The 15,449-nt window shown below is 35.7% G+C and overlaps 1 protein-coding gene across 1 annotated transcript in view; it reads right to left on the bottom strand.

Moving 5' to 3' along the window:
- Positions 1-865: 865 nt before the first annotated feature.
- LOC108694873 (disintegrin and metalloproteinase domain-containing protein 19) overlaps positions 866-15,449 on the bottom strand; it is a 98,097-nt gene continuing 83,513 nt past the window's right edge. Inside the window, exons 4-13 of the mRNA XM_018204561.1 lie at positions 13,303-13,492; positions 12,222-12,283; positions 11,655-11,819; positions 10,668-10,837; positions 10,399-10,590; positions 9,611-10,207; positions 9,323-9,524; positions 8,734-8,938; positions 7,824-7,953; positions 866-5,100 (exon numbers count right to left, since the gene is read on the bottom strand). Coding sequence (XP_018060050.1) covers positions 2,370-5,100; positions 7,824-7,953; positions 8,734-8,938; positions 9,323-9,524; positions 9,611-10,207; positions 10,399-10,590; positions 10,668-10,837; positions 11,655-11,819; positions 12,222-12,283; positions 13,303-13,492 — 4,644 coding nt within the window. The 3' untranslated portion in view covers positions 866-2,369. The remainder of the gene's footprint in view (positions 5,101-7,823; positions 7,954-8,733; positions 8,939-9,322; positions 9,525-9,610; positions 10,208-10,398; positions 10,591-10,667; positions 10,838-11,654; positions 11,820-12,221; positions 12,284-13,302; positions 13,493-15,449) is intronic.

The following is a 15,449-nucleotide window of genomic DNA, read 5'->3' as shown; positions in this document are numbered from 1 at the left end:
TAGTTTATTTTTAAGTGACATTTGGCGTCCTATGATGTTATTATGATTTAATTATGACTATATTCTGGGTCTATCTGTGTTTAGCCGAATTAATCAACTCTTGTATATTTCTCCTTTTATGTAAGCGATTCAATTAATTTCTGCCACAATGCAGAAATGCAGAGGGTGGTTCAGGAAAATGTTTACTTGGAATAAAGACTTTATTGTAACATCATTAAGAGTTTTAATGTACACAATTATCGTAAATCGACGGCTAATTAATTATTGTAGTGCTTATCTCAGCAATGTTGTATTGTAGATAGGATGCTACTTATCTTTGGTACCGAATGTACAGTATGTATTGATGCCTGTTATTCTTTTTAGACGAAGTAAGACGAAGTGTTGTGACTTCGTAGACTGCGTTATATTTGAGCCAATTCATCAAATATTTGTATTGTACGGTCGCAATTAGTGCAACCATTCGTTGCATTGATATTCAACGACTGTGTTTAGCAGAGTATTTATTTTATAATTATTGGAAGTTCTCTTCGCCGAGTTAAGATTATTTCTCTAAATCTAAAAGTTTAATTTCCAATCAGTGTAAAGAAAATTTCCAACAATTGAAAAATAAATATTCTTGTGGCGAATATCTTTTTCTTTTCAACACATTTCAGTGGTATTTAATATTTTTTTTACTTTCTTTTTTTTAATACTCTTATGAATAATACTTATTCATTAATAACGAGCAGGAGTTGCTGAAGTAAACCTCCTCGTACACTGTACGCTAAATGAACATCTGATTGTCCTCGTATCGAAGCAACGCACACGACGTCTCGCAAGTAAAGAAACAAGCGGAGAAAGCAATGCACAATAACTGGTCAAAAAGCTTTATTGAACCTCTTTATTGAAACTTTTTGGGGATGAAACTTTCTGGACGCTCCACAAGTAGGAACTGTTACAAAATGGATAACGCTACGAATCAAAGTATCATACAGGATTCGTACAGGAGAATTCGCTGTGTGGAAGAAGAAAAAAGGAAACAATAAATGCACAAACGTAATTCGACGGACTTTATCAGTTCAATAAAACCTTTCCTTAACGTGCTTAATGCTAAACTCGACGTTCAAGAAGCTGCTTTCCTCTTTCTCGCGATCGTACGTATAATGCGCGTGAGTAACTTACGAATGTAACGAATGTAACTTATTCTTGGCGCGAAGATACATCGTACAAAACTTCTACCTACATCTTACAAACATATATTTACACAGGTATCAGTCAAATAAATAGTTTTAGTCTTTGCATCTAGAGCTGTCCTAGACGAAGCAAGCCTCTGATTTATGCAAGGGATAATGAGACAATAAAAGGTTGCGTGATGTTGCATGATCGAGGCGAGATATTTTAGCGGCCTTGTCTTTTGCCGTCGAGGGGATATCACCTTAATTCGATTCGCAGTGTTATATTACTAGCATGCGCTAACACCTAGACTCTCCTAACTAATAGCATTTCCATTTTGACTCCCATGGGATTTCGAAGGTACAATGCAACTTGATCTCTCATAAATATTTAATCTTTGGAAAGAAAAGAGACCTTCTTCCCCTATTAACGGAGCTACGTCGGATATGACTGTGATTTCCGATGGCTTTTTAGAAAACTTAACGGCTCGTTTTTTGTCAGTACGATTTATGTAATATGATATAAAATAATTTGGTCGCGTCTAAAATCTGCTAGCCATAACAATGTGGCATAATAGTGTTTCTGTGCATAATATTTCTTTATACATATATCACAGAGGTCAATTAATTCCGTACACGCCCATTCTAGTTTCAAGCGATGGTTTCGAAAATAACTGTCGCTTGCCTCGCAATGTCGCTTATAAAACGCTTAAGATAAATATTACGGTAATTATTGGCTTATATAGGTACGCTTGAACATCGGCAATGGATAGTCTCTACAAAAAATATGAGAATTTTTAAGTGTGGGCACTATTTACAATTTTTAATGTTGTGTCTCTTATGCAACGCAGCCGCATACAATCTATCTTTAATATTCCGACAAGAAATATATTTGCTTGTAAAATTAGCGTTTTATGGATCTTAGAGGAAAAGATCCTTGTACTATGTTTTTAACTTCCGTTTAAGATTTCTTAAATAAGAAGAAATATATCGCCCTCGCGTATTATCTACGTTTATACTCGTGCACTTTATGATGTACTCGTTTATCATGAACGCGTATATACGTTTATAATATACCATGCATTCTCCATCGAGAACGATTCAATGTGACGGACTAGAATGTTTCAAGTATAAATTTTCCTCTAACGCTTTTTCAATCCCGTCAAGCACATCCGAACATCGGAAAGATCGAGCTGCCACACGCATCTGGGTAATCGCTCATTTCCTCAATCCGCCACCGCCAACTTCCGTCGTTCGTGCCACCGATTTTTTACTATTCGCACTCGGTATAGTCCTCGCGATACCAGAACTGTTCTTATTAGTCTCGAACTTTTGCTGGAGCGATGCCACGTTAGATTTACCACTCGCCACTCTTTGTAGTGGATTCGTTCTCGCTGTTGTACCTCCATCTCCATTCTTGATTTCTGTTTTAGTGAACACCTTCGGTGTCAAATGCGATGGCTTAATACCGCCATTATTTGCCTCTTTGGCAGACGGCGATAGCGATTTAGCCACACTTGCGTTGCCAGTCGGAGATTTCTTTTTTTCCGAGAGACTTGTTTTGGATGTAATGTTGAGTGGTTTCAACGGCGTTGTGGGCGTTTTCTGACCAGTCCTCGGCAGCGTGAGAGTCTTTTGAACGGTTTTAAGCGAGAGATTGAACTTGGGATTGCTACCCACAACATCCGGCGACTTTGTTCCACCCTGATTAGAATTCGAGCAACTCGAAACCAGATCCGGGCTATTGAACTTTCCCAGATTATCCTTAGGACTACAAGGCACATTTTTGACAGATACGGTTGTGTGTGATTCTTCTTTATCTAAATCGCTACTTGACTTGCTCGCGTTTACTTGTGTTTGTCTCGCAATTGGACTCGCATCCGAGCTCTGTTTCATCATTGTCGAACTTGTGTCGAAAACTTTCGAGGATTTTAAGGATTTTAATGTATTATCTGAACTTGGTCTCGCGAGTTTTACGCTCGACTCGAGTATATCTTTGGAAGTCGGGCTTTTCGCGACATTCGGAGGCGTTTTAGTCCTACTCAATGGTGGTTTAGCCGGAATCTTGTTTTCAGTTTGGTCATCCTTCTTGATATGTATCAAATGAGATGGTCGAGTCTTCGTTGAAGCAAATGATTTATATCCTATAGGATTCTCAGGTGATTTATATCCTATAGGATTCTCAGGTGGCTTCATGCCAAGCTCCTTGGACAGCTCGTCGTTTATATTAGGATTATTAGATTTAAGAGTATTTAGATTACTATTATCGACTGATTTTAAGTTATCATTTGCATCCGAAATATTTTTGCTTGTCTCTATCTTCTCTACTTGTGGAACGTTTATCATGGATGGATGAAGATAACCGGAACTGGTGGTGGAACTCGAAGAATTAAATTTACTAGACGTTGAGTTTGAATAAATTCCACCGGGTATCTTGTAGTGGTTCGAATTCATGTAGCCACCCAGAGAGTTATTGGATCCCATATTTTCCAAATTTTTCGTTGCATCTTCCCCATTATTCTCTTTCTTCTTCCTAGTTAACGTCGAAGTGGAATATATGGAATCGAAATTACGATTCGATATCTCTGATACAATCTCTGACAGTAAACCCATCGATTCTAGGCTATTCGGGCCACCGGGTATGGTATCGATACGTTTCGGCAATTTATACTCGTTATCAACCGGTGTTACCTCCAATTCTATGTTCTTCCTATTCTTTTCCGGCACGGGTTCTTCTATCACTGCGTAAATATTATCGTTCATGGCCGATTCCTCCGTGATCTTCGTCAGGGACGATTCTGTAATCAAATTCATGCAGTCGTCGTAAGTGTTCTCTAATGGTTTCTGAACAGTTTTTACCGGTGGATTCTGATAACCCGGCAATCCTGGAATCTTTATCGCATTCTCGGCAGCTTTTTCCGTCTGTGTGATGTTTGGTGGACCCGGAGGTGGTGACGTAGGCCTCGTGCTGGCAGGTATACTGGTGGGCCTCTTGACAGGTGTCGTCTGACGCATCGAGCCGAATGTTTGGACAAATGGTCTTGACGTAACTTTGTTGTCTCTCATTGATTGAGCGCGCAGAACCACGTTTCTTTTCTCGACTTCGGTTGATATCACTGGGATTACTGGTGTTGCGATTTCGATCTCTGTCTGTGGTATCGGATTAGAGATTTCAAGATTTCTTAGGATCTCTTTGTCGATAACCTTGTTGGCTTTGTGGTGCTGGCTCCTCGGTAGAGAATTCGTGTTCTTGTCATCCCTCGGTGAACTCTGGGAATTGCTTCTCATAATGCCGGAGCCAGGACGTAATATCGATGCGATTCGGTTAAGCGTGCTGCCTTTTTCCAATTTCTTTTCGGGTTCTGGCAGTATTACGTTTGTCAAGGGCGTGCTATTAGGTCTCTGTGGCTTTACAGAAGGCGCGGAAGTGGGCGGTGGCGGAGCTGGACGCATAGGTACGTCCGGGGCAGGTCTGGTGGGTACCTTAGATACTAATTCGACGGATGTACAGGTTGTGGCCGCCAGTACGGGACTACTAATCAACGGTCGTGCCGTAGAACCTGGATTTAGCGGCGGTAACATTGGTGCAGTCGAGTTTGGATCATTAGAACTCAACAGATTGCTTCTTTGCGACACATTACACTTTTGCATGTTCGCTTTAGCTATATTTGTCTTTATTGCTACGGTAGGCATCCATCCCGGCGGAGGTGGAGCCGGTTTCGTTGGCTCAGCCAGTTTAGATTGATTCGAGTGGATCGGTGTAATTGTGAAGCCTTTAAACTGGCCAAACATATTGTTGTTGTATCGCTCGTCAGCCTCTGCCTTAGGCAGCAAACTCACGCACGCGGGATCTTGACTCAGACTAGAATCGATCGTTTCGATGTTACGGGACATGGGGCTGGAACGATCGATCGTTTTGATTAGCAATCCATTGTGGCCACGATCGGTCCTGAAATTTGAAGCAAAATTATAAGCGGAGGGATCGAGGAATTTATAAGCGCGCGTAATTACGATACATAGCTAATGAATGCACATTGGTCGTAATAAAATAAGTTTAGTTAAAGGTTTAGTAAAAGTTTAGTAAAGGTTTTTTTTTATTTAATATAAATTAACAGTTTGCGTGGATCTCGATAATGAAATATGTTTGTATCGAAAATAGTAAAAAATTTAAATGAAAACTAATATAAATTTTAAGTTTTTATTACATACTATAGTTTAGTTGTATATATGCTCCAACACATGCACGTATTTAATATCATTCGAAAATTAATCATGTAAAAGCATTTTTATCAAATCTGTAGCTATTCACCGCAAATCCAAACGCATGCACAGACAAGAAAATTGCCGGGAAATGTTAGTTACAAATTAAGAGATTAATAGCAAGCGTTGGAAAAGAAGGAAATCGTTGATTATAAAGGAAGACTAAAAACACTTTATATCAATATTATGTTTATTCAATAAATTGTACATTTTCATTTCTCTAAATATGAGTAACATTATCGGATATTTAAATTTCATATCCAAGGAATGAATAAAGAATTAAAAAAAACTCATTTTTATAATCAAAATTAAGTACTTCTTACGTAATTATTATTAATATAATAAAAAAATTATCGTTAAAACTGCATGTATAATAGTAGCATCTAATGTAAATTATCCATTTTTTGATAAAATGCAAAGAGCTAGTAAAAGAAAAGAATTTTCATTCATGCTCATGCTCACATAACATGATTCTGCACATGCTCTCTACACGTTATAAATAATCTCTCCAACAATCTTCGCTGTTATATGACGCAATATGTCTGTACTAAATTTATAGTTTCTATATAAAAATTTAGGCTTAAAATATTGAACAGTATTTTGTTCAGAACATTGAACTAATCTATCTAACATTAGTCATGTGTGCAATACTGATAGATTAATAACTTGAAAACTGTGAACAAAGAAGAGCTATAGATACATTAATAAATAAAATATGTTTTTGTTACAATTTTTGCATTAGAGGCACATACATACATTAATTACGATATAGAATGCTGTGCATGAAAGTTATTTTTATTTACGTAACTTCTATTTTGTTTGTGTAATTAATATGTAATTAGTTAAAATAAAGCTATAAATTAGATAGTGTAAGTTTGTGTACATGCACACAAGAACATAAGAACATAATACTGTTCATCGTATACTTCATCTAGATTTTCTAATTGTAAGTTTAAAATCACTTAATGCATATTGCACCAAAGATGTAGTCAATACGAAATAAAAAAATACATCAATGCATATACAATCCTACATTCCATCATTACTTATTGCATAAAAAAAATCTGTTTGGAACAGATTTGATCACATAAACGATATAAACATGATAAAAATTCAATATTATTTAAATGCTTAATTACTAATCTAATTTTTTTAACTCGTGTAAAAATATTATATTATTATAATTTTGACTGAAAGAATATATTGGAGCATTATAACGACTATCAGCAGTTACAATCACAGTAGGAATTATTTTAATGCATTTTGGCATTCACTAATGTGTAAATATTGTTTCTATATAAACCATCACCGTTTTGAATTCCCATATTATAATGCAAAAATCATAGTTCGCAAAAAAGTGCACTATGATGTTCGCACTATGACGAATAAAATAGTTTTTAAATATATGATTTATTTTATATTCATTATTTAAGAAATATATTCTTAAAAAAATTAGCTATATTCTTTTTAAATTAGCAAAAATTTCATATTGATGAATTTCTTACTTTGATTTTTGAAAATAATTTGCTGTAATTGAAATTAATTAAAAAAAATATATTATATCTGAAAATATAAATTCTAAGTATTGTAGATTCTAAAACAGATTCAAAATTTATAAAAATATCGTAATACACTATAAATAGAAAATTTCTCTAATAATACGTAATAAATTTTTACGTAAAAATATCCATGCGTGATGAGATTCATATAGATAAATAAGAAATCGCTCAGATCTTTGGTTTTAAGCTTTGAGCAGGTGCTGGTGGAGGCGGTGGTTTTTTATTATAAAATGGAGCAGGCTTCTTTGAATTATTAAATACATCCGGCATTTTTGAAATAATGTTAGATGTACTAGCTGGGCTTTCATTTAAATGCTCGAACTTAATATCAGTATTGAGCGTAAGGCCTTTATCGTTCTTAGATGATCTTTTTTGAATCTGCTGAATACGTTCCGATATTTTGGAGCTTAATTCTGATTTAAGTGGAGTGATTTTTTTCGATTGGACTTCAACTGCAGGTACCGAAAAAGTTGCAATCTTATTATAAACTTCATTTGTTTGGGGTTTTGTACTAACATCCGGTTTTACATTGCCAAATAGCAATGACTTTCTGTATTCAATATTATTGCTACACTTAATAGCGTCCGGATTGGTGGTAGATATCAGATCAGTCTTAGTTATCTGAAGCGACTCTTTGAGACTGACATTATCACTAATCGTGAATATTTTATTATTCGTGTTACGAGAGGTATTCTTTTTCTTCGGCGTAAAATAGGCGGAAATTATTATTCGCCATCCGAAAAATTTGCTACCGGCGGTGTAATGTGTCTTTGACGTATTTGACGAAACATCGAGTGATTTATTGGCATGCGGTTTACGTTTCTTTTTAAAACGGTCGAGACTAGATACGTACGTAGACATCACATCCTTCTTCCAGTGCTGTCCGGAATTCCTGACATACCAAATACCGAATAGGAACAGAGCTATGGCGGGCAATACTCCCAAGAAGATAACATAAATCGCAGTTATGAAATCATTTTTTCCTGAAAACGTATAAAATATTATATAATACAATTGAAATTGCTAAAATAACTATATTTAGTCAAAACAGATCTTGGTGCTTAATAATATTTGTATGAATTTTTTACAATTCAAACAAACAGCATGTCGATTATTTATTTTGAAATAGTCCAATAAGATCTTGAAGATGCTAGTTGCAGAAAGAGGAAGATCCAGATTCAAAGCTTGACTGGAGTGATATTTTTCGTAATAAATTCTTGAATATAATTTTATACAGATGCTTATTATTATCAGTATTATTAAATTGCTTGTCAATTTAAGTTTTGATATTATGTGCTTCAGCTTTAGTTTAGACTACTATGTTTTAAGATAAATAATCAGCACGCAGTTTGCTCGAATTGGAAATCGTATTGTAAAAAATTTACAATAGAAAAATATAAAAGTGCGTGAGATTTACACAAACACACAAGAAATCACTCGAATCTTTGGTTTTAAGCAAGAACTGAGCAGGAACTGAAAGGCGGTGGGTTTTTATTGTACAATGAAGTAGGCTTTTTTGAATTATTGAATATATCTGGCATCTTTAGATAGTATCAGAATAATATACAAATATTACTAAGTACTAAAACTTGTTTTGATCAAATATGGACTTCTTATTTAAATCGTGTTTAAATTAAAATATTTTTCAGTCAGTCTATTTCTTTTTTCTATCTTTGTATAATTTTTTCTTTGATGAAATTCTTCGACAAATTAATTCTGCTTTTTATCGATTAATATACTAAATATAAAATAAAAGTAGATACCGTTGGGATCTTCGGCTGGACCACTATCTTCGGAACCACCAACTCCAACTTGAAGACAGTCAGGTGGTCGAAAGCCATGATTACAATGGCAATGACCAAGATTGTTACACACTCCGTTACCATTGCAATTATTCGGGCAAGCTTTACCGTCAGATACGGACGCTTTCAGATCCGCCACTGACATACACTTTTGATTTACACACATCTAAACAATATAAGTAAATTATAATAACCTAATTGTTCCAATAAATTACATGCATACAATATATATAAATCACCATTTATAAATACAAATACTGTATTGCGATTTTAAAAAATCAAATCAAAATCTTGTATTATTATGTAGCGTTATCATTGTTTAATTATAATTATAACGTAAAAATTAACATGAAGTTTATCACGAAAGAATATTAGAGCAGAATTTCTTTATGATATTTTAAAAGAATCAGTTTAATATTTTTCATTTTATTTTTAGCTCTCTCTCTCTCTCTCTCTCTCTCTCTCTCTCTCTCTCTCTCTCTCTCTCAACTTGATAAGTCTACATATTTGTTTCAAACTAAAAATAATTTCGTTATTGAGAATATTTTACCTTTCCAGATCCGCATTTGGCGCCGTCCGGTGTGAGACCAGGGTCCACCTGGGTCAATCCAAGATCGACGATGGCCGAACGACACGGAATTATTTTTCCACCGTTATTGATGAACGAATGGCTTAAAGTTGCGACTGATTCCATACCAAATTCTAGTCGTTCGTTCAAGTGTTTGCAGTGCAACATACCGCAGAAGAGATTTCTACAATACATCAATCATACTGACGTCAAAATTTAACGCAAATCTTTTTCGTGTACTGTATATTATATACTGCATAGTCAACTTACTCATTGTTACATCTGATGAAACTTGACTCGATGCGATTGTAACCGCAGTTACCATTTTTCGTACCCTTGTTATTCATCTCGTAACATTGCGAATCAGAGGACGTACCAGTTGGGCCCCACAACAGTTTGCACTGATCATCGTGAGTTCTGCACATACCACCATAGCAGAAAGCCTTGCCACTGTTGCAGGTCTCACCGTTTATTTTAAACACATCCGCTGGACAATACTCGCTCTGACCGGTGCAGTATTCCGGCAAATCGCACTCGTGCTCAACAGTTCGGCACTCCGTGCCTGCAGTCTTCGGCCTACAAGTCTTCAAATCGCAACACTCGCCGGTAGCACAGCTCGCGTTACTGTGCAGCATACAGGTGGTCACGTTGCAGCAGGGATTGTCGCAGTGTTCCTTCAAACCGCAATCACATTGCTCGCCTGGCTCAACGAATCCATTACCGCATATAGGACTATCAAAAAGTTTCTGCGGCTTGTTTCTCAAGCAGTAATCCATCCCGTGTTCGAAGGCTAAAGCTAGATGTTCCAGCGAACATGTGGACCAATGCGTTGGTCCGGATGAGCCACTGGATGACGCCATTATGCATCTACAAGAGAGATACATTAGTAATATATAATTGAAGCGGGATTAGACATAACAATTCAATATGTTATACTTAAGGCTTGCGATTTCGTGGAGTAATTTTGGAGTAATTTTCATTTTTGGATACCGCAAAATAAAATTAAGTTCTTTCATGATTCATTGAATTTGGAGTATTAAGAAGCAAATACGACGTACTTCTCTTCAGGACAGCCGCAATCTGGTCCGTCGTGTTCCATACCAAAATTGTGACCCATTTCGTGGGCGACAGTGGCCGCGACCAAACCAACGACATTCGAGTGATCCATGGAGACACCGCCGGAGAATTCGAAGGTGCATATCGGTCCTTTGAGAGCTTTGCCAACTACACCGCCCTCGAAGGTAATTCGCCTGTGCCGAGAAATAAATTCAATCATCATGTGTACTGCTAGACGAAACAAATAATACAGATACATCTGTACACTCACGTCAACAGTTGGGCGTTATCATTGGGAATATCCTGAAGCAGCTTTTCCCTGCGATAGCGTAGGAAATTCGACAGTGTGGTGTCGCCGTTCGGCGAGAGTGCTATCTCGTCTGACTCGGACCACACTTGCACACCGATTAAAGCAATGAATATGTTCAACGGCATGTATAGCTGTAAACACACCGAGATATACTGTCTCGTATTTTACATAGAGATTTCGCGGTACTGTGATACGCGGTAAGGTCGAGTCAGTGCTAATTAATCTCTCTGTTTCGCTATGTCAGAGAGAACGCAGTATACACAGAATGGTTTGTTTTCGTATGCGGAGATATCCAAACTGATAATAAAATCCATCATCGTTAATATTGTAAATTAAAAGTAAAAGTAGAAGAAACTTCGAAAAAATTTCGAGAAAACTAGAATTCAACTTTCAAGTAACTTTCAAGTGAAATAGTGAATTTAATTTGAAATTTAATTATCGAAAAATTTTACTTAGAAAAGTTTTATATATATATCGCGGAAGAAGCACTATTTTAACTTCGTAGCAAAAATATGTCGATTGTAAAGGTACTTTCGGGGATACAATGGAATATAATTACGTTTAAGTAAATAAGGTTTAAATAAAATACATGTACAAGTGGATCGTACATAATTATTACTTTAATAAGACTTATTAAAATTCTCGCACTCGAAAATATACTTTTTTTTTGAAGAAAAGACGATTCGCACATTCGTGTGAACATAATTATGCATATAACAGTCAACCAAGTCATACCCTAGATAAAGTAAAATTCATGGAACTACTAAAACAGTTAAAAATACATTTTAGAGATATATATTTTAGGAGAAGAAAACCATAAATGTTCAAAACAATTAATTGGATAATGGAATTGTAGAATTAACGCTGTGCGCTTCAGATCGTTCTCATTCGACTTGAGGTCGAAAGGACTTATATGTCCAATTAAATTACAACGGCGACGTTACTTACAGCGTTGATAATGTTAGCGATGTCCTTACAGTGCTGATATACTTTATCCAGGTTCTCGTCGAGTGCGGTATATTCCTTCTTGTCGATTACAAGTACCAACTCCACATAACGTGACTGTCTGTTCGCGTTATAAGGTCCACGAATAATTTCAGCCGCTCTTTTGTGCTACAAAAGAGAACATAACGTAATAGTAATTACAAAATTTATTAATTTTAATAGCTCAATAAAATTAACAAAAATAAAAAGTTAAAATAAAATGGCCATAATAACAGATAATCGTTAATTCGCGTTTCTTAAAAAATTTTCGACACTAAATAATCTGTTAATTGTTGAAAACTCTGTACTAAAATTTTCATTAAACTCAAGACGATTTCTAAGTTGCGAACTATTTACAGTTTCCCCAACAAGAAGGAAAGAACGGAAGAAGGATACACACGCAAGACATCGAGAGTACCAAGATCCCTGCAACTACGTTCTTTGAAGTCGTACAATTTACCGGGGAAGCGGTTTGCGCGAATTCCTTTTTCTCTTTTCCTTTTTTTTTTTAATGTTGCTCTATGTACATACCCTAGAGAACCTTTTAATCTCGCGATGATCAGGGAGAACGTGCAACGGCGTACCTTCGTAACCTGCAACCAAGGAAAAACGTCAAACAGACATACGATCGTCGGCAGTAGGATCTTCGATAGGATCGAGGAGAGGACAAAGAGTCTCCGAGGCAGGTACGGTCGGGACTTTGCTCTCACATTCGTAAGACCGTTAAGGAGAGACCAGTCTTCTCGAAGCGAGTCTCTGAGTCCGTGTGGGGCACTGCCACCGAGAAGGACGAAAAACTGAGCTCGTTCCTCCGTGCTAAAAGTTGTATTTCTAAGAGTCAAAGCTCGTGAATACTTTGAAAAAAATTCGCGGAAATCGTCTCGGTGACAGAAATTTCCGCGACGATGGATACGATCTTGGAAACGAATGAATTGCAAATGTAGTTATGAGTCATCATGTATTAATCATGAAAATTCTAAGATTTCAATTACAAATTCCAATCCAATTACAAATTGTGTTAATATCGTAAAAACCAGAAGCATATCATGAATCGAAATAATAATCATCTGAATTGTTCGTAATATTATAAATATCCACTTCTTTTAAAGGTGCGGATATTTGTAATATTAATGCTCGTTTCTGCCAATGTAGATTAAGACTTTAGTCTTATAATCTTGGTTAAGATTAGAACTAGAACAATTTCTTAGAACTAGAACAAGATGAAGACTATATATAAGAATATATAAGTTAAAATTAAAGTTAATCTACATTTGTAGAAACGAGATTGAAGGACTCACTGTACAGTGGACTAACACAACGTCAAAAATGTGATAAAAATGAATGAATATAACAGTCCCTTACTTGTCCCAAAGATTGAACTAACCCACTGTTGTCACTGCTATATTTATGCAGTGATTCGTATTTTTTTGTTCAGCAATGTAACCATCTGATACAGAGAGATTTTACTCTTCTTATAATATGCATATGGCGTGCACTAATAACATTAACCATTTTTTCGATGCAATTTTATCCTCTTCTGCTTTACATTATTCAAGCACGTAATTCTTACAAAAAAGATCCAGCAGGGATGATTTAATCATGCGATGCTTACCACACGTATTGTTGGTAGTGAGATCGCTATGCTTGTAAAGGTAATGCGTGGAATCCAAGTTCTCATCTTCTGGATGAATGTAATGAAGATTTTCACCATCGAAGATGACACCGCGCAATCCTCTACAAGTGGATAACGCCACCCACGAACTAGGAACATCTCGAACGCTACCTTGGTAATGACAGAGTTCCTGCAAGATTCACATAATTCACGAATGTTAGTATAAGATATTAGTATAAGATAAATGGCAGTAAAAGAAGAATTCTTTTTGATAGTCTTCGCGATTGTTAATTTCATTTGATATAAGTACATTCCAATTGTTTGTAAAGTATATCTTATCGCTATGAATATATAATTTATTACATTAACAACCTATGTGAAGACTCACATAGATATTTTACTTGAAGTGAATTTATTTTTGGAGCCGAAAATAAATAATACTATTAATTTAGTTTAGTTTAAAAAATTCTCTTTTACTTCTTCTCAAACATTCTAAAAATTTTCTAAAAATTTGTTGCATGTTCACGAAATTTGCTTTATCGCATGATTCGCTTTTCTGCTTTACATATACGTGCATTTCAAATTTTCTCTCAATTCAATAACAACTCAAAGTATACAAAATTACGGAAAAGCGTTCTCACAAAAATAGGTGTGCAATTTTTTACGAATAAAGGAATACTTCTAATTGGATTTAAGCTTTAGCTTTCTCTCTCTTGATTCTTTGCATTCCTAAATCGATAGCGCTTTACTATAAGTTTTCGCAATTTTCAAACATTCGAAAAAGTATGTAATTATAAACAGTAAACGATATTGGAATCTCCATAAATACTTCAAAATAATCTAAATACGTTATTATATGTTGAATTGATTGATTAAATTAAATTTGCTATTAAATATTTGATTCTTGTTTGTGAAAAACAATTTTGAAGTTTTGAACGCAAAGGATTATATATACTTGGAAATTTGATTTGGTCTCAAATCAAATTTTATTTTTGTAATATGATTAAATGAAAATCGATCGAGAAATCAAATAACAAAGGAATGGAAAACGCTATATTCGATTAAAATGAATCTTTGTGACTAATAATATCCTTGTGAATTTATAAAATTTCCAGTTTAAATAAACTGTGTGCCGATTGTTTGTTTGTCTTGAAATAGTTTTAGAAGTTGAAGTATAATAATAATCACATATTATGAATTAACAAGCAATTTAATATTATTGATGATAACAAGCATTTTTAAAACTTTGTAAATAATTTATTGCAAAAAATATTGCCTCACCCAATCAAAAAATGCTCAACAATATTAAACAAAGAGGATTGTTAAGGCTGATCTCGGTGCCTAATAATGTTTTTGTATAAATTTTATTATTTTTAATTCTGTCACTTTATTCGATTTGTGACGGTTATGAATTATATGGTATAATACATCGAGAAATTGAGATGCTTATGCGCTCTGATTGCAGAGCGCTTACAATTCGCGGACTTATCTTGACTTCTCAGATGCATCGGAACCGTACATCGGCTCAGTACAAATATAGTTGTCCCAGATTCTGAGTGTGCACACGCTGCTGGCGAACCTCGGCGATTTTTCACGTTCCTTTTTCCGCCACGAAGAAAACGAGGGAGGAGACCCGTTACCTCGGAGAGCAAGCACGTTACTCTCCCAAAAGGAATTGCTCTAACAAAGAAGCACGATCTTGCAGGCGGGGAGTATCGGGATCGTCTTTGAAACGAGACGCTTTCTCCGTTACGAGAGCCATCGATCGTGGTCCATTATCCGATTGCCGCATAGGAAGGTGTATACAGCAACGTGACGGGCGGGATTGAATTAACGAGAAAACGTGTCGGTATCGTTAAATCGCCGTATCGATTATTTAATGCAACCGCGACTTTTATTTATTGTCGATAACGCAATAACTCGCCCTGTGTCTCATTGGTTTTATGCCAATGCCATCCTTTAAAAATGCCGCAACAAAGCTTCTTAGTGCAGAGTGCAGATGTTTAATCTCGATGTGATTTGAAACCGATTTTTCCACAGCACAATGTATTTTTATTATTATTATTGTGCGTGCGCGCGTGTGAGTATGTGTGTGTGTGTGTGTGTGTGTGTGTGTGTGTGTGTGTGTGTGTGTGTGTGTGTGTGTG

Source organism: Atta colombica, unplaced genomic scaffold (assembly GCF_001594045.1).
Source record: "Atta colombica isolate Treedump-2 unplaced genomic scaffold, Acol1.0 scaffold125, whole genome shotgun sequence".
NCBI lineage: Eukaryota > Metazoa > Arthropoda > Insecta > Hymenoptera > Formicidae > Atta > Atta colombica.
The sequence above is the reverse complement of the archived record's forward strand: the minus strand, read 5'-3'. Positions and strand labels throughout refer to the sequence as shown.